General features: G+C 40.4%; 2 protein-coding genes across 3 annotated transcripts; one reads left to right on the top strand and one right to left on the bottom strand.

Moving 5' to 3' along the window:
- Positions 1-899: 899 nt before the first annotated feature.
- wdr46 (WD repeat domain 46) lies at positions 900-14,397 on the top strand. Of its 2 annotated transcripts, none has more exons than XM_085393694.1 (14): positions 900-1,004; positions 1,260-1,436; positions 1,872-1,949; positions 2,039-2,151; positions 2,256-2,343; positions 2,814-2,875; positions 3,560-3,664; positions 3,753-3,903; positions 5,368-5,603; positions 6,965-7,118; positions 12,950-13,097; positions 13,332-13,522; positions 13,673-13,786; positions 13,890-14,397. In XM_085393694.1, exons 1-14 carry the CDS (start codon positions 948-950, stop codon positions 14,007-14,009), a joined length of 1,794 nt encoding a protein of 597 aa, XP_085249820.1. In that variant the 5' UTR covers positions 900-947; the 3' UTR covers positions 14,010-14,397. The 2 variants fall into 2 exon arrangements, with proteins under 2 accessions (XP_085249820.1, XP_085249819.1); XM_085393693.1 differs by having other exon boundaries at positions 1,869-1,949.
- A 1,042-nt stretch (positions 14,398-15,439) lies between these two features.
- Positions 15,440-17,653, bottom strand: b3galt4 (UDP-Gal:betaGlcNAc beta 1,3-galactosyltransferase, polypeptide 4). Its single transcript, XM_085393695.1, has one exon. The coding sequence runs from the start codon at positions 16,948-16,950 to the stop codon at positions 15,835-15,837; it is 1,116 nt and encodes a 371-aa protein (XP_085249821.1). The 5' UTR covers positions 16,951-17,653; the 3' UTR covers positions 15,440-15,834.
- Positions 17,654-24,876: the final 7,223 nt, after the last annotated feature.

Below are 24,876 nucleotides of genomic sequence, written 5' to 3'. Positions count from 1 at the left end.
TATCATATTTTTAAAAACTAAACTTATAAAAAGTTAAAACAAACTGAAATTAATCTGTGAACTTTAAAAAAATGTTCATTAGTTTTCAAAGAGTAAATATAGTATTAGTGTTTGTTATTTGGGGGGAATTTATTTTTTATTTTTTTATCAAAACTTGCCAGATGAGGCTTTGATGGAAACATTTATTGAGTCTTTTGATGTCTACAAGACTGTGAGCATTGCATGATCCAATAATAATGAATAGCAACTAAAAATAAGACTGAAACTAATAGAAACTAAACATTTTCAAAAAAAGTAAAGATTAAACTGAAACGAGCAAATTCTCTTGGGTATACTGCAACTAGACTGAATTAAAAGCCAAAAGTCAAAGCAAAATAAAAATAAACACTAATTAGATCATTACAAAAACTTGAATAACTCTGGTCTGTGGATAGTCTCCCACTCTGTGGACTCCTTTGAAAAGCAGTTTAAGACTTTTATTTTGTTATCACCATCTTTTATTATGTTTTTTTTTTTTAATTGATTGTTTCTATTAATTGTTTTTTAATTTCCTGGATATTTTGTTGTGATTATCCCTAGTGTTTTTATTAATTCATTTATTTATGTATTTTGTTACTTAGGAACTTGATGAAGGGAAACTTTTATTCCCTTTTAACCCACTAGGTGGTACCATGAGACAACATTAAAAGGCTAAGATGAATACAAGACTGAAATAAAAGATTTGAAATATGCAGGGAAAGAAAAAAGTAGAATTTTTTTTATTATCTTAATCCTGTTACAAAGAGAGAGTATCATTAAATGAACTATAAAGATTTCTTTTTTTATGCACATACTGAACCTATAAGCCGATGCAGTAACCCTTTCAGACCGAACGGTGGCGTTCATCATGTACAGATACAGTTTATTGAAGCCGTTAATGCAGAAGAAGAAAAACGTACACAACAGAGATGGCGTCACCCGGCGAGGCATCGGTGGATGAGACACACGTGGGTAAAAAGAAGAAGGTAAATATAGATAAATAATTTCTAGAAGCATATCGTCGCAGCCGTTTGAAGCTATTGGTGACTGCAGCTGAGGAACGCAGTTTTATAACTAATAAACAGTAAACGTAAGGTAGTTTTTTCTTGCTAGCGTCAAGCGGCTAATGTGAGTAGCCCCACACGGGGGCGAAGACCAGTGTAAAAAGTTTCTGGGCTTAAATAACGAAATACGTTATAGTCACTTCTTCTAACTTGCCACTGTTCGCTCCTATCTTACAGCTGCCTGCTCGATACTGGCAGGAGCTCCAGGAGGAGGAACGGAAGGATGAAAACAAAGTTAAAAGCGACGGAGAACAGAGCAAAGAGGCTCTGCAGCAGGAGGAGGACAAGACACAGAAGGCAAAGAAGCGAAAACAAGACCAAAGTCCAAGTGATGGAGAGAAAGTCAAGCCAGAGGTAAGAGTACACGAATTACTATTGACAGACAAAAATCACGCCATCATTTCTTGCTCTTGCTTAAACTGTTTTAGTGAGGTCCTGTGTTGCACTAGAATATGTTTAAGATGCAGTTTGGGGTACCCTTATTTGCACTAAACAGCCTATGCATCGCCTTTGTACTGCTATTACACTGCAAAATCTTCCAAATATCCCCCAAAAAGCAGATTATTATGTAAACAAAGGTAGCCAGGCATGCCTAATCTCCCATGATGATTCATGAGTGTTGTACTGAATCTTTTAGCAGTAATATTTAAGTTTGAAGCACCACTTACGACCAGAAGAAGATAGCATTTAATGTTTATCATGATTCAGTCTGCTTTTACATTTTAGTATAGGTAATATAGGACTGTATATTATATATTGTTCTAACTAATGTTCATATTCTTTCAGAAGTCTGATCCATTCCCAGGCCCTGCTCCTATTCCAGAAGACAGATTGCAAAAATTCAAGAGGAAAGATAAACTTAAAAAGGTAAGCATCTGAGTGGCTCTTCTTTAAAATAGTATGCTCTTTTTTTCAGCACTTGTCTTTCATCTGATTTCTCTTTCATTTTGTAATAGCCTCACCGTAAGCAGCACAAGCTGAGAGATATCATAGCTCGCTCAGAAGACGCTTCAGAAATGGCCCAGAAACAAGCAGCACGGTTTGACCTTCTCCTCCCGGAGGAGGCAGGGTAATGTCCTTTAAATGATGCTCACCTCTTTGTGTTAGATCGTACTCTGTGACAGATATCATGTGATTTCAAACCCCATGAGTGATGTTTGTCCCTGATCTCAGGTTTTTAGAAGGAGATGAAGATGAGGACACGTGTATGATCTCACAGGAGGATATTGCGGAGGCTGTGGACATAACATCTGGAGCAAAGGTACTGAGACCTTTTTATCAAATAAATGTTTCTTTGTTTGACAGGTTGTTTGTTTTAACAAATTGTACCTGAAGTGTGCACTGAAGTTGGTTAAGAAAATAATGGAAACTGATACCTGTCATACCATCATACTTATGTAGTTCATCATCAACCATTTTTGCGGGGGAGAAGATGGATTTTAAAAAGGTTTTGTGTGAATGTATAAATAACTTATTAAACAGAAAAATTTGCACAGAAATTTTGAAGCAACACAGATTATGGGCTTTTGTTTGGTTTTGCTGACAAATTCACACACTGGTGATGGCAAGCTACATTATTATTATTACTATTACTATTTAACACATTTATTTTGCAAGCAAAGGTTTGCTGGTTCAGTTCCAACCGTAGACATAAATTTGCTATGGAGTTGTCACGGGAAGAGATTCTGCAGAGTGAGTGTTGTTCATTTCTTGCTATCTTCTCCTCCTCAGTATTTTAATCTGAAACTGTCTCAGTTTGGACCGTATCGATTGGATTACAGCAAGACTGGACGGTCAGTATCATGCAATATCATGCAGCACATGCTTATCTGTGCGAAGTGTTTTGTCTCTCTCTTGTGGAGAGAGACTGATATTTAGTGATTTAAAAGGCCAATATATCAGCAGATGGTTTAACATTTAACAAATTGCTCCTTCATGTAGTGGTGGGGTTTTTTTGGGTTTGTTTGGTTTTTTTTGTAAAACACTGATTTATGTCAAGTCCACCTAAGTTGTCGATGGGCTTGGCAGGACGACTCACCGTTTCTAGAGGAAATGCTAAGTATCCTTTATAACCTTTGTAATCTTCTAAGCAGATATGAAACGTACATATTTATTTCCAACTCTGTCTTCCTGACAAAAGTAGATTTTGACATTAGGCCTTCATTATTTCTAGCTTCTTTGCTAAGTGGCACACTCACCAGTTAGTACAAGCAAAGGAAATAAACTTTTCCTTTCTTTAAGCTTTTCTGAGATTCTCTGTGCTTGAAAAAAAAACCTGTTACTAAAGGCTGAGAGTGCAAATCAACAATGTTGGAAATTAAAACAAAGACATGGAAAGAAATTAAACCACAGCTGAGGTGAACCTGCAGAACTGAATGATCATTTCCTGTTTTTACAGTAAATAGATTTATTTAGATATAAATAGAGAGACTTCATAAGTTTAGGTTTTGCAAATATTTATGTTCTCTTCACTTCAGTCACCTGCTGCTTGGTGGGAGGAGAGGCCATGTTGCTTGTATAGACTGGGCGTCGAAACAGCTGATGTGTGAGATAAATGTGATGGAGTCTGTCAATGATGTGAAGTAAGTCATCCGCCTTCATGAAAAATAAAGCAGAAATAAAACTTTGATCATCTTCTCCAGACTAAAACAAATTTCTGCCTTTGTTTAGGTGGCTTCATACCGAGGCTATGTATGCAGTGGCTCAGAAGAAGTGGCTTTATATCTACGACTCTAACGGAATAGAGCTTCACTGCATCCGAAAATTCAATGACGTCCTTCGGATGCAGTTCCTCCCCTATCACTTTTTGCTTGCCACAGCGGTGAGTTCACAGTAATCTTTTTTTCTTTCAATTTCTTGCATTTCCATTTCCACAATAATTAAAAAATTATATAATACAGTGATCCCTCGTTTATCGCGGGAGTTATGTTCTAAAAATAACCCACGATAGGTGAAATCCGCAAAGTAGCCAGCTTTATTCTTTTACAATTATTATTGATGTTTTAAGGCTGGAAAACCCCTCACTACGCACTTTATACACTTTTCTCAGACAGGCATGAACATTCTCACACTTTTCTCTCTTGTTTAAACACTCTCAAAGTTCAAACCTTCGTAGAAAAATAAGTCCAGTGTTATAGAAGGAAACCAAAGATCAAACCCTGTTTTCAGGACCAGAACATGGGAATAGAGCAGCTGCGAGAGAATTCAACATTAATGAATCAATGGTATGGAAATAGAGGAAGCAAAAAGAATGAGTTGAGTAACGTTTGACTTATCTGACTGTTTTGTTTCGCTTAATGCGCCTTATAATCCGGTGTGCTTTATAATCTGAAAAATATGGTTCTACCCTCCTTTAGCATGTCTAGAAGTCCAACTTTTTGTGCGATGGTTAGCATCTTCCTCTGCCTTCTGGGTGCTACCCCAGGTGCCTTTGACGGTGCAAAACATTTCATCGACATTGTTGTGTTTGTTGGTGAGAAAAACTTACAATCATACAGTGCAGCACTTTAGAGTCACACTGCTAGCAATGGAAGATTCATGTAAATTTGAGAAGCTATTCTGTACTGTACAGGAGACACAGCACGAGATTGATTTACGATGGTCTGCAGCCAAGCAGGATGCAGAACACAATGCGCTGTTAAAAAAAAAAAGCATGCAAAATTACACCCAAAAACATCTGCGAAACAGAGAGGCCGCGAAAGGTGAACCACGTTATGGCGAGGGACCACTGTATTTTCTTTTTATTAAGCTTTAATTTTCTCAGGTCATAGTCTTGCTGTTATTAAAGTTACTTTTTTTGCTTTTGTCAGCCGATTAATTTTTTCTGGCTTCTGGCAGTCTGTGTAACTCTAGATAAAAATAAAAGCTTTTAAAAAGCTAAATCGTGGTAAGACGATAGCCAAGTTTCAGATTGAACTTTGGTAAATGCGTACAGACTGTTTTCCTGCATACAAACAAATGTCATTTCCTAGTCAGGTTGGCCAGATTACGAAGGGAAACCAGTAATCTGCCAGTACAAAAAGCCCCCAAACCTTTTCTTATAAGAGTAAGCTGAGTAAGAGAGTAGGGCTGAAACATTGTTGCAATAATGACAACGTGTTGTACAATACAGAGGAGTAAAGATAACAGTTTTGAATGTGTTACTGTGACAGTTTAAATGTTACCATGATAAATATACACGAGTCAAAATTGTTTTGTTTAATATTTATTGTTGACAATAAATTTATAAGCAAAATTAGATGCCCTGACTATCTGTAAAACGCTTTTTTTTTTCTGTCTTCTTTAGAGTGCTACCAGTTTCCTGCAGTATTTGGATGTGTCAGTGGGAAAGGAAGTGGCAGCTATCTGCACCAAGACTGGCCGACTTGACGTGATGTGTCAGAACCCTCATAATGCCATCATCCACCTAGGTCATGCCAATGGCACGGTCACCCTATGGTCACCAAACCAGAAAGAAGCCTTGGTGAAGATGCTCTGTCACCAAGGGGGCGTGCGCTCTGTCGCTGTGGATAAGACGGGCACGTAAGTCACATGAGAAGAGGAAATGTTTTGTAATGTCTGTAAAAGATACCTGGATGTTGTTTCACAATAGTCCTAGGCACTAAAAGTGACTTGCTAATACCAGGTTGGACCCCTTGTTGCCTCCAGAACAGCCTTAGCTTTTCATGACATTAATGCAACAAGATGTTGGAAACATTCCTCAGAGATTTTTGTCCGTATTGACATGATAGCATTACACAGTTGCTGCACATACACGATGTGAATCTTCCGATACCACGTTAGATAGAAATCTGGTGGTTGTCGAGTTTAATTTGAATACAGCGAACAAAATGTCATGTTCACGAAACCAGTTTGAGATGATTCATGCTTTGTGACATGGCCGAATCCTGCTGAAAGCAGCCATCAGAAGAGGGGATTTCATTGTTAGCAGCAATTCCTGGGTAGGATGTGACATTTAAATAATGCTCAGCTGGTACTAAGGTAGGATGGATCCATGCTGTCATGATGTTTTCGCCAAATTCTGGACTTGGTGTCTGAATATTGCAGAAAAAATCAAGACTCATTAGATCAGGCAGGGTTTTCCAATCTTCCACTGCCTGATTTTGGCGAGCACTTGTAAATTGTAGCCTCAGTTTCCTGTTCTTAGCGGCCAGCAGTGACACACAGCAAAGCCTGTCTGCTTCAGTGTTCGGCATGCTCTTCTGCTTACTTTCATTGTAACCAGTGGTTATTACAGTTGTTATTGGCTTTCTGTCAACTTGAAGCAGTCTGTCTGTTTTCTCTGGCATTTCCTCTGAGATCTGCCACTCACTGGGGCTCTTCTTTTTTTTGAATCATTCTCTGTAAATCCTAGAGATGGATCTACTGAGATCTGCTGGGAACATCTCAGTGGATGAGCATTTTCTGAAACAACCACGCCACATTCAAAGTCACATTAATCACATTAGGTGGCCACTGAGTATATATTTTACTTTATCTTATAAGAACTTAGTTTTTGTTGTTGTTGTTGTTGTTTTTGTGTACACTTAACAAATGAATCCTAGTTTGGATCTTTGAATCCCAAGTCAAGGGTTTGGTGGGATGATGTTGTTGATGTTCCTGACAACTCCTCTAGCCTCATTTAGTCACATGCTAACAAAAACCTCTTTGAGATGTAAAAGCTTCAGCAATCACATGGGAGATGTTTATGCACATCTGGTATGTCTAAATTTTGTGTTAAATCAAAAAATCCTTGCAAAATATTTTTTGATTTATAGGGTACATTATTGCAGCGGTCAATGATTTTGCACTCAGTTTTTTGGTGAGCAGTTAATTGCATTTTTCTCTTGGTCCACCAGAAAGTAGTCTTTTCATTTAGTTTTTTTTCCTCTTTTTTTTGACAGATACATGGTGACGTCTGGCATGGATAAGAAGCTGAAGGTGTATGACGTTAGAACCTTCAAGCCCCTAAAGTCATACTTCCTTCCTGCTGGAGCTGCCTGTTTGTCACTGAGCCAGAGGGGACTGCTATCTGCAGCCACGGGGGATGTTGTTCAGGTTATCAGAGCCACACTTTGCACATTTATAATAAAAAAACATTACATGCTGCAAATGTGTCCATCAACACATGCATTTCTGTTTGAGCAGCAAAGAGACAGGGGTTTTCACAAACCGATGAAACCTGCTCCTATCTCATGCAGTACTCCAAAATCCCAACTGCACATCACTGAAGTAGATAACATGTGTCTGTTGAAGGCTGATCGGTTGATACATTGGCTGGAATAGGGGAGGGGGGACCAATGGAGTTCACCAGTAATGGGAGAAGCACACAAAAAAATCTAATATAAATAAATATAGTGTGAAAAGTGGCTGCAGAGAGGACTGTTAATTATTTTTTACAATCAGTTTGGCTTCTGCTCTTGGTTTATTATCACTTTGTTCTTCTCTAGAGCTGACTGACAGTCCAACATGAGCAAGTTTAACAGACTGGTTATACATATTTTATACATTACTTTAAATTCAATTCAAATCAAATTCAAATTTTATTTGTCACACACACACAACCATACACAGTATGACATGGGGGTGAAATGCTTGTAGCTGTACAATGTCCGACCATTAAATGACAGAAAAAAAGTTTTACAATATCAGAATCAGAATCAGAATACTTTATTGATCCCTGGGGGAAATTATTTTTTGTTACAGTGCTCCATTTTAAACCAACATTAAGAGAAGACAGACAATACGCTAACTAAGAATAGTACAATATATACATTTTACAATATATACATATATACATTTTAATATATATATATTTACAGGTTACTACAAAATTTACAAATTAACTTAGGAATTTAAAGTAAAGAATGTGCAAATAGCAGAAGAGATAAAGATTATAAATTATAGGAATTATAGGAAATTTGTGGTGGTGCGTGTGGTGATGTGATGTGTGTGAGAGTCCAGTCTTATAGTGACGTGTGTGGGAGAGTCCAGTCCTACACCTGGTTCAGGGCCCGAATAGCCTGGGGGAAGAAGCTCCTCCTCATTCTCTCTGTTTTGGCCTTAAGGGAGCGGAAGCGCTTCCCAGACCTCAACAGTGAGAAGAGTCCATTGTTGGGATGGGAGAGGTCCATCATAATCTTCCTAGCTTTGGACTTACACCGCTTGGTGTAGATGGACAGCAGGTCAGGGAGCTCTGATTGAATAATGCGTTCGGCTGAGCGCACCACTCTTTGCAGATCTCGTCTGTCTTGCTTGGTGCTGTTCCCAAACCAGGTGCAGATGTTTGCCGTCAGGACGCTCTCGATGGTGCAGGAGTAGAAGTTCTTGAGCACCTTCAGTGGCAGATGGAAGTCTCTAAGTCTTCTGAGGAAGAAGAGACGCTGACGGGCTTTCTTAACCAGGGTGTTGATGTGGCAGGACCATGACAGGTCCTGAGTGATGTGGACACCCAGGTATCGGAAACTGTCCACTCTCTCCACTGGCGTGCCACTGATGATGAGGGGTTTGTAATTCCTCGCCTGCTTTGTAGTGAAGTCCACGATCAGCTCCTTAGTCTTGCTGATGTTTAGGAGGTTATTCTCCTGGCACCAGGTCTCCAGGTTCCTAATCTCCTCCAGGTAGGCCGTCTCGATGTTGTCGGAGATCAGACCCACAACAGCAGTGTCGTCAGCAAACTTGACAATGGAGGTGGTGTCTGATGTGGCTACAAAGTCATAAGTGTACAGTGAGTACAACAGGGGGCTTAAAACACAGCCCTGAGGCACTCCAGTGCTGAGTGAGATGGAGGGGGAGACTTGTTTTCCCACCCTCACTGATTGGGGTCTGTCTGTGAGGAAGTTGAGGATCCACTGACACAGTGATGAGCTGAGTCCTAGATCCGTCAACTTGGTGAAAAGCTTAGAGGGAATTATGCTTCCATCGATGATCAACATTCCAGGCGGGCTGAGTCCTCAAGCATAAACAAAATAGTAATCTTTTACAAGGGGTGCTTTTATAGGGTGAACGGCTAACATAGAGAAACACAATGCTTACATTTTCACCAACGATATATTTAGTATCAACAGAGTACCCGGAAAGAAGTCACACAGACAAATGGAGAAGATGCAAATTCCACACTCTTTGACCCCATAAGGCAAAGGATTTTCTAATTTTTTCAAAAAATAGAAGGTAAAGATTAAGAGATTTATTTTTATTGATTTATTATTATTATTATTAGCAGTGGTTTGCTGTGGGTAAACACTGGTTGAAGGTTGAAGTTGGTGTTTCAGAAAATCAAATCTAATGTTGCATTAGGGTACAGGAAGTGGCTGATATTAAAATAGTACATAAACTCGCACGTAAATGCTAGAAAAGAGGTGTTTGATGGCTATGAGAATAGGTTTTCCCAGGGTAACTGCAGAGGCAGTTCTGATGCACACTCAAGTCATTTTGTTTTATAAGTAGAACTGAAATATGACAAAACCTGCTCTGTCCAGAACATTAGAGCATCAAGGGTGACTCCTAGTAGGCTTTCAGGGGGTAAAGAGTCCTACCTATTAGCTTTTCTTTATTGTCCTTTATTTTACTTTCTTTATTTTCCATCATGCTGTTACATAATTAAAATCAAAATCCAATTTATGATCAAATAAAAGAACCATAGAAAAAGAATAAAATAACATAAATTATTGATGCATGTATCAATGTGATGGGATGTGAGCAGGGATTATACTTTCCACGTCTGCGAGTTCAATTGGGTGCCAGTATTTTAAGTTTCATCATCAAGTGATTAGTCTGGGTGCCTGTCTGTTTTGTGGAACTGCGCAGACTTGTCCACAGAGATTTGATAAATTACAATCCACCAACTACGCATCTTCCCACACGGTGGGCTTCCTTGAGCAGAGCCCCTGAATGTCTTCGCCGAGTTGGAGCTTGGCATGCTGTTGTTCGCTCTCTCGTTCCAACACAGCTGTAGGATGGAAGGGCAGAGCACGTCGTACACCCTTGTTGTCTTCCTCAGCGTCTAACGCAGAGATCTTTCTTAACTTTTGTGGTTATTGCTGTGGTTCTGGAATCTTCTCATGATGACTAGCAGGACCCCAAACAGCACGACCCTTGACCTCAACCGCTGCCTAAGCCATTAGCTGTCACCTGCCAACTGATACACTAAGACATTTATTTAATATCATTTTTATCTCTGCGTTAACACCTTCCCTCTCTGATTATTCTATACATTTTTTGACACATCTTTCATCATTATTCTACACACAGAGAAACGCTCTGGTTGAATACCTAAGCAGTCTCTGAAGATGGGCCACCACCCTGATTCCTTTTATACCTTGACCAAACTCACAAACAAAGGAAAATCCACAACTCTTACATGTTGGCCCATGTCACGGGGGGCTATAACTTCAGCCCCATCCTTAAAACCTTAAAAAAAGAGAGAATTATGACTCTGTGTTTCACTCAGCCGTTACCTCCCTTGAGCAGGGTACCTGGTTGTCCTCAACTCCACAATAGGCCCTCTGCGAGGGTGCAATTGTCATGGTCCTGGGTCGGTGACCCAGCGCTTTTAGTTATCATTTTCTAGTTTATGATGATGATGATGATTATTATTGTTTGAGTTCTGTGTGTTATATTTGGTCTGCCTTTGAGTCTGTCTCTGTCTATGGTGTCACCCCATCTGTTTGTGAATCTGTCTGTTTAGTTCAATGTCTTGTCTGGTTCCATGTGTCTGAGTTTCCTGTTTTATTGTGAAGGTTTGTGTCATATGTCAGTGTGCTCAGTTACGTTTCCCCTGTCCCGTCAGCTGTGATTTCTCCCAGGTGTGTTCCCCTTCTGTCTCTCATCCCTTGATTACTGCCGTCTGTGTATTTAAGCCCTGTGTTTCTCTGTGTCAGTGTCGCGTCGTACCCTCAACTAGCTGTGTGTTCTGCTTCTATGTTCCTAGTGTTTGGTCTCCTGCTCCAGTTTAGTGTTTCTTTCCAGTGTTTCAGTCCTTGGTTCCTCTGTTCTGACTTTTGGTTTTCTTTTGGTGAGTTTAGTTGTACGAGGTTTTTCCCAGCAATAAAGCTGCGCCTTAAGTTTCACTTCCGTGTCTGAGTTCTGCATTTTGGGTCCACCACTCCTGCTTGCCTGCCACACAGCGATTCATGACAGCAATAGATATGAAGCCCACTTGTGATAACATTCTACATGCATACAACTGGTGACAGGAGTGATCTTGCTATTACTAACATCTGCAGTACATACATCTGCAGAATTCTGCATGTAGAGATTTGTTGGGTGTTTATCCAAGTATTTATATCTCTGATGTCTGAGTGAAACCACACTTTACTAGTAAACAGTGCATCAGTCAGGATAACTCACAGCAACAAGGTCCTGGATTCAAATCCACCATCAGGCTGGGGCCTCTCTGTGTAGAGCTTGCATGTTCTCCCTGTGTCTGCGTCGGTTCCCTCAGAGCACTCGGGCTTCCCCTCACAGGAGTTGGGTAATTGGTGAATCTAAGCTGCCCATAGGTGTCAATGTGAGTTTTAATGGTTGTCTTGCTTTCTGAGTTGGCCTTGCAGCACATTCTCAACCTGTACAGGGTATTCCTCGCATCTTGCTCCATCGCACCTGAGCAGGCGCCTGTTGCCTAGGTGACCCCCTGATGTATTTACTAGCAGGTCATATATCAATTAACAGTGTTCGTTACTATTGTAAAAATAATAATAACACTTATATCACCTACAGTAATAGTTGTTGTCTTCATCATCATCATATAAATATGGATATTTATATGGAGATGAGTCATAATGATAAAGAGAAGGAAAAAATAAATAAAAGGTTGGGAAGGTATATTGGAAGAAACTGCGAAAACGATTGTGTCCGCCCTGGGCCACTGGCAGTGGAGCAATACAAAAGAAACGCGACTCAACCGCAGGCAGTGCAATGGAGCTAGACCAGCTGGTCAGCAAGCTGTTCTGAACTGTGTATAATAATAATAATAATAATAATAATACTAGCGATTTCCCTCAGGTTCGATGGTTGCCATGGTTACCATGGTTGCCATGGTTGGCAGCACTTAGATGTTTGGACCAGTCATACAGCACTAATTCAACACCAGACCCCATCTGAGGAAGCCAAAACTGTGTACAACACACACCAAACGAGCTCCCAGACCTTGAGGACTTGTACCTCCAATTTTAACCTGACAACAGTTTTTGGAAGCACTTTATGATAATGTTATACTGTTAAGCATTAGTATGGTGTTAGCAAGTACTTAATTTATCATTTATATAGCATTACTCCTCCTTAGTATGCCATTTTTAAATACAGATTTATCATTTGAACTATGATTTTGATTATTACTAGCAGTAATATATTAGTAGCAGTGATAGCTGTACTTGGTGTAAGAGTAACAGATGGATAAACATATGTATTAACGGAGCAGTAATGATATATAAATGATGAAGTGCTTGCTAATCCCTTACTAATACTTTACTAATGCTTAATAGTTTGACGTTATTATAAAGTGCTACCCAGTTAAAAGCATTGATCTAATCAGATCATATTTTTTCACATATCCCTGTAATCTAAACACTCAGGCTGCTCTAAATGCTCAATGTCAGAAAGGTCTTCATCACTGAGCAGATATCATTAATATGGCACATGGCTCAAGTTCTATTTTAGTTAAACTTATTGGAGCCCTTTTCTTTAAACTGCTGCAGTCAGGTGACCCATTTACCAAAATGCAGAAACACCAAGCAAGCCGCAAACCACATGCTTTAACTTTTCAGTATGAATAAGAGGCTATTGAAAAGTTCCATATGGCTTTTAGGAGTTGAACATATCTTGGTGTCTTTACTTTAATAAACAGTAGATATGACGTATTAATGTTGTATGTGGAAATGCTTTATCTGCAGGTGTACAAGGACGTATGTAGCATGCCAGTGACTAAACCGTACATGGCTCATAGACTTCGGGGAACAGTGTGGGGGCTGCACTTCTGTCCCTTTGAGGATGTCCTCGGAGTTGGGCACGGAGATGGTTTCACCAGCATGCTCGTACCAGGTCACTCAATTTTGCATTACATCTGGGCATGTACCTTAACTACATTATGTAGGTTAAGGCCAAAGTGAAAATTTTAACAAAAATATAGGTGCACTAATTTGATGATTGATCCTAATGGGTTGTTACAATTACTACATTCACTGAAGTAAATTTATTTTTTTATTTTTTTGTAAATCCTGGCATACATATTACTGTTGACTAAAACTGAATGCAACGCATCATTTACTATCATAGGTGCTGGTGAGCCTAACTTTGATGGTCTGGATGCAAATCCATACCGAAGTGCGAAGCAGAGGCAGGAATGGGAGGTTAAAGCACTGATGGAGAAGATTCAGCCAGATCTTATCAGCCTTGATCCCACTGAGCTGGCACAAGTTGACCAGGCCACCTGGGAACAAAGGCATCAAGACAGGGTTGAAGTTCTGGTCAGTGTCTTAAAGCAACTGTGCATTTACAATTATTTAAGATGTATATCTGTATATTTTGATATAAGATATAGTAGGCTAAATATTATTGCCACCCATCTGAAAGCATGTTTTATCTTTTTTTTTTTTTTTTTTTTTTTTTTGTCTCAGGGATTTGATCCACTTGCTAAAGAAAAGTTTGTCCCCAAGTATAAGAAAAAAGGTCGTAGTTCTGCAGGAGCCATTGAGAGGCGCAAGAAACAAGTGGCTCATGAGGAGCAGAGGGTGAGTAGTCCAAGTTAGGAAATGAAATTTAATCACATCTCACTGACTTTTATGCTGTATTTGCAGGCCATGGCTGATCTCTCTTGACTTGTTTACTCCCCAGGATGTAATCAGAAAAAGCGTGGAGGACAAAATGAAGATGGAAAAAGAAAGGAAGGAGCGAGAGCGGAAGAAGGCGGCGTTATCTACCCAGAAATCAGCTCTGGACAGATTCAAGAAATAGAAAAGAAACATGCTTTGTGCAGCTGAAAGCCCAGTGGCATTCTATGGGAGTGACCTTTGAACTTTGCATAAAGAACACGGTTTTTTTGGTTGTTTTTTTTTTTTTTGCACACATAATTCCACTGCAGGGAGCAAAACACCAACTGCTGAAACTCTGGGAATAAGGGCTTGCATTGTGACGGGCAACTAATCAATTTTGAGTGGAGCAGCGGCGGAAGCTATATTTGATGTCTGCATCCTGTTTGCATGGGCAGATGTGCTAGCTGGGATTGATTTCACCCAGAAGTTTTAACCTTGTCAGATGGTGTTCTTTCCTCTGAACTTGCTGAGCATATGTCAACTGTGTTATAATTGGGTATAACTAAATTATAAAAATAAACAACATAATGCCAAGCCTTTGAATTGAGACTATTATTTTGAAATCACGGAACTGTTATTACTGAATCCAAACCAAGCTGGAATATATTTACCATGATTACGTCTTTGGGTGGAGTAAAATTCCTTTTATCAAATTAGAACAGCAGAAATTTGATCATCTGAGGAACGTAAAGGTTTTGGTATTTTAAATATTTTATCATGTTTTAATTTGTATGTGTGCGTGTGGCTGTTTTTCTAGGATTCACATTTTACGTGTTTTTTTCTATCGATGCTTATCCTAATTTAAGTATTTCAAACGAACTAAATCATAGCAGCATGACAGACTGTCACAACTGTTTGCTACTTTGCTGTATATTTATAGAGGAGGAACAGTTTTATAGAAATGTTCAATCCTGCTCAAAACAAAACACAGACCTATTTTTCATTACTGAGTAGTTTATTGGTTGCTTTAATCTAATACATATTTTTCCTGAGTACAGTGGATCAGCGTTTCCCTTTAAACACTGTTGGTGAGAATAACAGCCTGAGGTTTTATTGACAAATGGCAGCCTCATTGAAAATGTATGTGATCCAAGCCTGACACAGTTGACCATAAAACTCACAGCATTGCAAAGCTGCCAGTCAGTGTGTAATCTTGCCAAAAGAAAGGAATCTTATAAGTAATAGTTGTCAGATGCATAAATATTCAGCTGTGCATCATATTAGTTTTATTTTCAGTTGTTTAAGAAAATAATTATCATGCATTCGGTTTCAGCTATTTAATGTAATGTGAAGCCTTCATGAACCCCCCCCCCCCCCCCCCCCAAAGATCCCTGTATCTAATCGAGGTAATCCCTTCGTATTGTGTGTGAATATTGTGCCCTTGTGGCTGAATAACATCATAAATCCCTCCTTTTTAAAATAAATAAATAAAAAATACTCTAGTCATTATTGGTGATTCTAAAACTTCATTATTGCTGTGTAATAAGCCTGTGATTTTATATCGGTCCTATTTTTTTGTGAACATGCATTTAAACTATTATACTTGGCCTAGACTACAGGCCTGTGCAGGTGTTGAAAGTAGCAGCCTATAATCATTACTTAGTTATCTAAACAATGTTGTTTTAATGTGCAGTTGCTGCGTGCGTCCTTACTTTAAAGCATCAGCATGCTAAACTTTGCTCTACATCTACAGTTCGTGTCAGTGTAATAATGTGGGAGGCAGCAGACACCCCTATACTACAGCTGATCCTGACAGCCCCCTTTACTACCAGCGGATCTTCCCTTTTCAGCAAAATAAGATACATAAGTACATTGAGGTGTTTAAAAAAATAAAGCTTTCAAATTAAACAAAGTAGCATTTTCGTAGTGCACGTGTAGCTTCACAGCCTAAAGAGCACTTGTGCTGTTCACAGTATTGAAGCGAGGCACAGCCTCCAAATAAGTCCGAGTTTGCTTTCCGTTAACCCTCACAATCCTTGCTCCAATCCCAGAGCTGTGCCCAGCATCGCCCGGACTTTGCAAATCCCCAAAGAAGCACGTACATTCAACCAGGAGCAGGGAGGTGGTGAATGCACATCAGCCCAATAGTGCAGCATGTCTCTGGGTGGGATGTGGTGGATGGACACCATGGCCTGATAGCAGCAGCGTCCGTACGGCATACTTGGTCCACCGGAGAAGAGAGGGCAGTGTGAGGGGAGCACTCCAGCTGCCCGGGCACACAAGCCTACAAACACATCCTCGGGCGGAAGAGGTGTGGATAACGGTGATGCAGAGGCTGCCAGGGAAATTTTGAGCAATGCAGACCGGGACAATACATAGGCTGTGCCACTGCAATAGTCTGGAAAGACAGAAGGAGGGTAGGCTCCTGAGGGTAGGTAGTGCTTGCTGTCCGGGTCCCGGTCGGGAGCCACATGGAGATGCACCCTGCCAAGGTACAAGTCTCCTTGTTCATAGGGGTTACGGCTCTTATTCAGAAAGTGTAGGAGAGAGCTGGGATTGAACAGGACATCATCATCCACTTTGGCCATGAAGTGAGCCTGAGGGCAGAACCTCCGGGTCCAGCCCAGCATGGACAGAGTCTTAAGGGTGAGGTTGGAGTACGTGTCCAAAAAACGCCCCTGAACCAGGTCTCCCTTCTCCCGAGCCTCTTCTATCAGCAGCTTAGCCAGTCCGGGGTCAGACGCCACACCGACCATGAAGAGGGTCATGACCCGCAGACCTCTCACCTCCACCTCCCCTCCCCAAGTGTCCCTGATGGCTTGGCGAGCCCTCTGATTGGCAGGAGCCGAAGTAACCATCATGATGAGGTAAGGCTTGGCACGTTGGCACACAAGTGGGCTAGGCATGAGCAAAAATTCCTCTGGTCTGGTAGGAGGGACGCTTTGCGGTGGGATGATCCCGATGTGCGGCTCTACCACAGTGTTCATTCCCATGGAGGTGACCCATGATTCAATGAAGTCCACGAAAAGCAGAGCCGACAGGGCTGAGCACGCTATCACCGCGCATAGAAAAGGCAGAATCCCAGGCTTGTTACCCCTCTTTCCTGCCCGGGTCTTACATACCCATAATGCGCGTCCGATCATGACCAACCTCTGCTGAAGACCGCTGTGGCCGCCACAATCCCCCCTCTTAATCCTTGGCTGTCCCTCGACTTCACAGCTAGAGGTATCTCCTTGTCATTGCGTCTCTTTTTCTTTTTTTAACCTTCGGGCGTCCCCCTTCGTTCCTCTTTCGGTCTCAGTTACAGTAGGACCAGCAGTAGACTGTGTCAGTGGAAGGATGCGCCAGCTTTTAGTTTTTTTGTTGATGCTGCAGCTTGATTGGATTTTGAGAAAGTAGGGTTTGCAGCTGCGCATATGAAACGGTCGATTCCCCCCGCTACCCCAGCTCTTATGAAGCGTTTTAGATGAGATAAAGGTCGAGCTATGCGCGATAAAGACCCGTTACTCCACCCATGCTTGTTTGTCAGACTTTCCGGGGCAAAGCTGTTTCTGCTTCTTTGCTTTGAAGGTCGGCGGTTTTTAGGTCACAAAGCTACGTATTCCTTTACAGCCAGATGGCCGTACAGGCTCTGAAATGACATCCAAAGACTGTAATTCTGATCCTATTATTTAGAATCAGTCAAAGATGTGAGTCTTGGCTGCAGTCTTTTTTCAATGAAGTGGCAAAACCCCAGCGTGCGATTTACAAACTAGAAAATCCAAAGTAGTGGAAAAATATCTGAAAATGCGCTATTTTCAGATATGTATGAATTTTCCTTTGAATCAGTGTGGAGCGGCGCTGCGCTTTTCTCTTCTGCAGTCGCTCCTGTCATACGGGATGGTGCAGGGTGACACCTGGTGGTGATGCTTGGTTACGTTTCCTTCCTGTCCTTATGTGAGAGTGTATGTGTAAGCAAATTGCCTATCCCACACGCTAAAACTGCGCTTGGGGAAAAACTGAAGCAATCAAGTGGTATTTTATTTAAAGTGTAGTTCTTTTCATTACAGTTAACCACCCAGAAACGTCCTAGGTCTTAAACACCTCTATCATAATTATCATTTATAATGAATAATAAGCTTAAAGTTATCATTTATGAAATGTTAAGTTTAAACTGTTCAATACACTCTGGAGTGTATTGAATAGAGAATCACATGAATAAAAATAAACTCACTGGCACAACCGATACAAGAATTATAAACAAGCTAAAGGAAAGATAAGATGGTTAAAACAACTTAAACAGTAACAGGCTGTCCAATACCCTGCATGTATCACTGGGTAAATCCCAGGGAAATCACCACAATATGAACAGCTGGACATAGCCAATACAGATGTCTACTGGGAGCCATAATCTTCCATATAAGGAAGATACTTCCTGCATGTTTTGCTCAGGCTACATGTCTACAAGAAAGCAGTGTTGGGTTATGGGGTTTTAAGGGAGCAAGCATGCTTAACTTCAGGTGGCAGCAGGGTGACCATAAATATTCACAAGGGCAAAAACTGAAAAAATCCAGAAAGGCAAAAGGGAAATATAAACCAAAAGACCAGAGGGGATGGTATACAGGATGTTAATGACAAAGACTGAGAGGTGTGGGACCAGAAGTGAAAAACAGCAAGTGATAAAAACATAGGAAGTATCCGAAAGACAGGCATGCAGAGTAAAATGAAAACTTACAAAGAGCTAAGGGGAATACAGACCATGTCTGCTTTACCTCTGTGCAATAAGGGATTCATAAACCTTGTAACTGCAAAGAGATAAAGCTGATAAGTCATACCGCCAGCTATAGGAAGCTATAGGAAAGAGTGGTTGAAGCTAGGTTAAGGAAAGAGATCACAATCACTGAGCGTCAGTGTGGTTTATGGTAGGAATAAAAGCTAAAATGTGATGTCTGTTTTGAAAGTGTTCATGGAGAAGTACAGCGAAGGCCTTTGTGGACCTGGAGAAAGCTTATGACAGTCTGCAAGATGGGAGAACTGTACTGTATAAGTCAGGAATGGCAGAGAAGTTTGTGTGGGTGGTGCACGGCATGCATGAAAGTAGTAATATAAAGGCACTTTTTTTAAACATAGATGATTTAATTTAGCTAGTTTAGGAGCATTTCACTTTTCTTTTGCGCTCCGAAAGACACAGGGCCTAGAGTACCACAAACAACATGTATCCCTTTAGAAATAAACTTATCTTGTGATACTTCTAAAAGCCACATATTCTTAACTAGCCACAATAACACTGTATCGACCCACCCAATGTTCCTTTAATGCAACAATCCCTATAATTATCTAGTAGCCACACACTGCAACAGTAAGACTTGATGATTAGGGGGTTACAGGTAGGGCCCCAACAGTTTCTCTGCTCCAAGACATCCGCGGTCCTTTCACATGGTAAGCATGTCTGTTATACCCAGCGCATAAATGTCTGTATGTCAGCGCTGATTATTCAAACCCTGTTTAAAATGTGACACACGTGTTGTCCAAAAACATTTCCTCTAAATTTGCAAAGTTACTGATTTAAAAAATATATTTTCGAATTTTTAGTTGCATGTCAAACATATGATAGACTCTTGAGCATATTTATATAGCTAAATCCACAATGGTATAACCACGCTAAATAAAAGATGCCCAAGCACCAATGCACTCTAATGCAAGCCTCTGAACTGTATGTTGATAAGTACATGAAGCGTACCTCCACCTCTATAGCTGAAAACAGTTTGTATCCGCACTCTGAGGGTCTGCTGAATTGTTTTTAATATGGCACTTTTTGACAAACTGCAGATGATGAAATCCTATTTATTGGAAAAACTGTCCTTAAGCTACTGTTGCTCATACTTACTGAGTTCCCTAGCTACTTCTTTACTATGTCAGTAAACTTTTTGAAAAGGAAGGAAGGTGTTGTAGATTTAAAGAAACATCTTAATTGAAGCAAAGGCAAAAAATTATAATGAATTTTATGTGACTGTTCATATTAGCTTATGGGGATAGGTTAATTGGATAATCCAAATTGCCACTAGGTGTGAATGTGTGAATGAATGTGAGTGCGAATGGTTGTCTGTCTCTGTGTGTTGGCCCTGCGACAGACTGGCGACCTGTCCAGGGTGTACCCCGCCTCTCGCCCTATGTCAGCTGGGATAGGCTCCAGCACCCCCCGCGACCCTGAAAAGGAGAAGCGGAAGTGAATGGATGGATGTTCATATTAAATCCAACAACAAGTGAACATCCAAAACCGGCTCCAATCCTTTGTATTAATGATCTCCCTCCCTCCCTCCCTCCCTCTGTGTGTGTGTGTGTGTGTGTGTGTGTGTGTGTGTGTGTGTGTGTGTGTGTGTGTGTGTGTGTGTGTGTGTGCGTGCGTGCGTGCGTGTGTGCGTGCGTGCGTGTGTGTGTGTGTGTGCGTGCGCTCACAGATGGAAGGTCACGGCAGGAGCTTTTCTCAAACGCATCTCCAATCATTTTTTTTACAAGAAGTGTAGCTCATACAGTGGCATAAATGTATTCTTTGCGTTACTTTATAAATATGAAACTCTAAAGATTTTGAGTTCATGCACATTGTGAAACAAGAATCTAAATATTTGTAATGTTGACTCATGACTACATGACTTTAATAGACTACTTAAAAACACTAAACTCTAATTTCAGCAGTTTATTTTAAGTTTACAGAATATAACATCTGGTAAGACGATGAATTTTACTTCTCACTGTTTGTGCTATGTGCATCTATTTATCATATATGTTGCTTTGCTCTGTAAACTGTAAAATGTTTCATTGTATTCATGAAATAAACCAGACTTTCACTGTCGGCATCTTTTAGTGTTTTTCTGCTTTTGTTCACTCCAAGTTAACAAAGCCCACAGACTTCCAGAGTTAACTCGCTAACAGCGTGGAGCAGTCTCAGTGTATTTAGCTGCTTTTTCCTTAAACACAATCAACTGAGAGAAATGGCTGTAGTCATCCACTTGGGTCATTGTGAATGTTGAAGGAGATTTGTTCCATAGACACTGTATACTAGTGTTTCCTACACTTAATCCAACACTACTATGTTCTGTTTAAACCCAGATTCCTTTTATAGAATGCAGTGAAATTTGTTAAACTGTTGCTTAATGGGACAGAAGTACAAGTCACTCTTTTACTAACACATTGTAGATAAGTTTATTGCTGGACAACACAGCTAACAGCCTCACACACTCTTTAGATTTTTGAAGTATTGTGTGTAACGGTTTTAGTCTATCAAACCTTACCCGTTTCTCCCCAGTATTACAACAGTATGACTCCCAAAGTACGGCTCAGTATACGAACAAGGACTCTAAAGTCAGAACAGAAAGATACAGTTGGAAGATGAATGATTGCATTTTTTATGATGCGTAGTAAACTACACCCTCTTCTTCTTCTCTTTGTTGTTGCTCCGTGTGTGTGTGTGTGTGTGTGTGTATGCCTTAGATCTCAAATAATACATTACCCATACTTAAAAAAACTTAAAAAAAACATTTGATTTTCAACATCTGAGATTCTAAGTTTTCTTTTTTTGAGATTCGTTTTTCTTTACCTCTCAGCTGTTGTGTTCCAAACAAACGATGTTTTCTTCATGACCAAATTGTGTGCTAACTACCTCACACCGCTGTGTCTGGGGTCCAAAAAAAAAAGTTAAAACGATATACCTTGCGGCAGTTGTGCTGAAGAAAATACTGCGTGTCTGATGGGGTGTTTTTATATAGGTGGATTTGGTTTCAGTTGGCCTCTGAGATGCAGATATAAAGAGCAGGTTGTAAAGAAAAAGGTGGAAAAACTATGGAGGTTCGGTTAGTCAGTAGGAGGTGTAATTGCCGGATAAAGGAGCAGTTTGTAAAGAAAAAAGGTGGAAACTATGGAACTACAGTTGGGATGTGTGTGCTGGGAAGCTCTTGATAAGGAAGCTGCTTTTATTGTTTTATGACTTGTTTTGCTGACTGTTGGGTCCCTACCTGTAACTCCCTGTCTAATCATCAAGTCTTACTGTTGCAGTGTGTGGCTACTAGATAATTATAGGGATTGTTGCATTAAAGGAACATTGGGGGGTCGATACAGTGTTATTGTGGCAAAAAAGTGCCTTCATATTACTACTCATGAAATAGTGGTGGGGTGTGTGGTAGGGGTGAGAGATGGGTTTAAGGTGATGGGATTACATCTGGTATCGGCTTTGAGCCCCGATGGGATCCCAATACCTGGGATGAACCATCCAAACTTACACACAGTGCACAAGAGAGGTGAAGAAGAGCATGCAGACAGGGTGGAGTGGGTGGAGACAAGTGTCAGGGGTCATTTGTAACAGACAAATAGCAGCAACACAGGAGGCAGAGCTAAAGATGCAAAGATGTTCATTGGTAGTGACCAGGAAGGAAATAAGTATTAAGAAATGAACAGCTTATGGGCTATTTCGGAATTTGTGTTCAGGAAACAAATATTGGCAAAGTGTGCTTCTTTTTTCTATTAGCACTTAACACACTGAACACCTTGATTAATTGCATGAGGCTGACCTTTATTCTAAAATGCAGTTAAATACAAATTGTAGCCCCATCCTTGCCTCAATGCGTAAAAAGATAACTAAATTATATTTACAATGAACACTTACTAACATGCATGCAGTATAGAGTTCATCTGAGATAGACAGATTGAGATAACTGCAGAAGACTAATGGGACAGAATATACAAATCTGTTGTGGTGGGCGTGTTTTTTGGCGCAGCGGCAGGGGAGGCCAACACAGTAATCGCCATCAGTAATCACACCTCACCTGCATAAAAGGAATGAACTGGGTCCTGAGGTTGTTCTTGGTGTGTGTGGCTGACAGCTGAAAAGCTGCAGCCGAGTGTAAAAACGAGTATGTGGTCGGGTCTGCCGTGTATCTTCTACATGTGTCATTTCTCAGAAAACACTGATATATAGGCCTATACACTCAATGCCCATTCAGTTAGGTACCTCTGTTCATCCCTAATCAGCCAATCACGTGATGCCAACTTAACACACTTAGGCAGGTAGACATGGCAGCACAGTCAGGCTGGCCTGGTGACATTCAAACCGAGCATCAGAATGTGGAAGAAAGCTGATTTAAGGGACTCACACCAAGAAGGTTCTGAGTTTGGCTGGGGCCTTTCTGTGTGGAGTTTATATGTTCTCTCCGTATCTGCGTGGGTTCTCATGGAGTACTCTGGTTTCTGGCAGTCTGTACACGGTGTACCCTGCTTCTCGCCCTATGCCAGCTGAGATGAGGTTCCAGCCCTTCTGCGACCCTGAATTGGATAAGTGTGAGAGAATGGATGGATGATAACTGTGGCATGGCTGCTGATTCCAGACATGCTGGCCTGAGTACTTCATGGACTGCTGATCAGTTTACAGCCATTTCCAGAGTTTAAAGAGAATGAATTTAGCCAATAGGAACTCACATAACTACCTATTACAAGGCCTCCACAGTCACCAGATCAGAGCACCTTTGGGATATGGTGGAATTACACATTCACATCATGGACATGTAGGTTAAAAATCGGTGTGATGCCTTTATTTGAATATGGACCAATATCACTGAGTAATGTTTTCAGCACCTTGTTGAATCTATGCCATGAAGAATTGAGGCACCTCTAAAGGCAAAATTGGGTCCAAGGTACAAGGAAGGTGTAATAAAGTATCTTGTGAGGGTATAGCCCACATATTGCATGTATAACAGAGGTCATTAAAGATATGAATAAGTCTCTTAAATTTGTTAAATGCCAGTTAAAAAAAGAAGTGCGGTGTAACAAAACATGATGGTTTGATACTCTTTATTCACTGTAGGCTGTGTTTAAAGTGGTGTGGAAAAAATTTAAAAAACTTTCATGTGAAGAAATCTTGCCCGATGCCCATAACTTTACATAACTGGGTATGGTATATTTCTGAGAACCATGTTTTTTTTTTTTTTACCATCATTATTGTTAGAAAAGCAAAGTTGCTTCAAAAGTGAGAATAAAAAAGGAAAATAGAAAGATTATGATAAAAAAAATGTCTCAAATAATAATACAAATTCAGAGGCTTGGTGTAGATTTGAAAAGGAAATGAAAAGCATTTATTTCAGTGGGCAAGTCATATGTTTCACATTTTTTGATGTGTGGCTTCACCTTTTATCATATTTGCACTTTACTTTATTTGTAGCCTTTTCATCTAAAGTGTTATGTAATATGGGCCTTTGTGCTGTTAGTATCTTGGGTATGAAACATGTGCAAACACATGTAATTAGCATTTATAAGCCCAAAACAGAGTTTGTACAGTTTTAATTCTACAATTATACTTTAACACAGTCTGTCTCTTGGGCTTTCTCATAATTTAATTAAGTAATCTTCAAAAATAGTTCTCCAGGGCTCTTGAAGAACATTTAAAAGCTTTGGATTGTGGCTGCTTTTTGTTCTGTTCTCTGTCAAGATTGTCTCACACTACTTCAGTGTTGAGGTCTGGCTATGGGGAGGCCAGTCACTGACTGATAGTGCTCCATTGTGTGTTTTTCCATACAGGTTAATGCACTGGCAGTGTGTTTGGGATTATTGTCATGCTTAAAAATGAAGCTGTTTCTTGTCAGGTGCCTTCCAGATCGTATTGTACGGCTGATGAAAATATGATCGTGCATTTCGATGTTCATAATTCCATCAAGATTGATAAGATCCCCAACACCACTGGCTAAAATACAGCCCCGAGACATTGCAGAGCCTACGCTATTTTTTAAGGATGTACCATAGACACTCACTGTTGTACCTCTCTCCTGACTTCCTCTGTACATATTGACAACAATTTGAACTATAAATTTCACATTTGGATTCATCACTCCACAAGACCTGTTGGCACTGATTTTCATTCCAGTTCTTGTGTAGTTTAGCATATGTTTTCTCCCTGTTTCCCTTCCTTGAGAATGCCTCTTGACAGCCACCCTGAGACCACTGAGACCATTCCTGGTGAGGATTCGGTGAACAGTAGATTGAAAAGCTGAAGGTTCAGATGGATCTCCAAAGGCAGGATTCTCCCCCCCTCCCCTCCCCTCCCCATTTCT

The sequence above is a fragment of the Rhamphochromis longiceps genome, linkage group LG20 (genome assembly GCF_057381845.1).
Source record: "Rhamphochromis longiceps isolate RC_006_pf linkage group LG20, R_longiceps_female_GT1.1, whole genome shotgun sequence".
NCBI classification, from domain to species: domain Eukaryota; kingdom Metazoa; phylum Chordata; class Actinopteri; order Cichliformes; family Cichlidae; genus Rhamphochromis; species Rhamphochromis longiceps.
Note: the sequence above shows the minus strand (reverse complement) of the source record. Positions and strands in the feature narration are given on the sequence as shown.

What these genes read in the sequence shown, in the direction of transcription:
- wdr46 (XM_085393693.1), top strand. Translation starts at nt 948, where the DNA reads ATGGCGTCACCCGGCGAGGCATCGGTGGATGAGACACACGTGGGTAAA. An exon ending in ACGTGGGTAAAAAGAAGAAG is followed by an intron (nt 1,005 to 1,259) that starts GTAAATATAGAT and finishes CCTATCTTACAG; the next exon opens with CTGCCTGCTCGATACTGGCA. An exon ending in ACTTTTTGCTTGCCACAGCG is followed by an intron (nt 3,904 to 5,367) that starts GTGAGTTCACAG and finishes TGTCTTCTTTAG; the next exon opens with AGTGCTACCAGTTTCCTGCA.
- b3galt4 (XM_085393695.1), bottom strand. Translation starts at nt 16,950, where the DNA reads ATGATCGGACGCGCATTATGGGTATGTAAGACCCGGGCAGGAAAGAGG.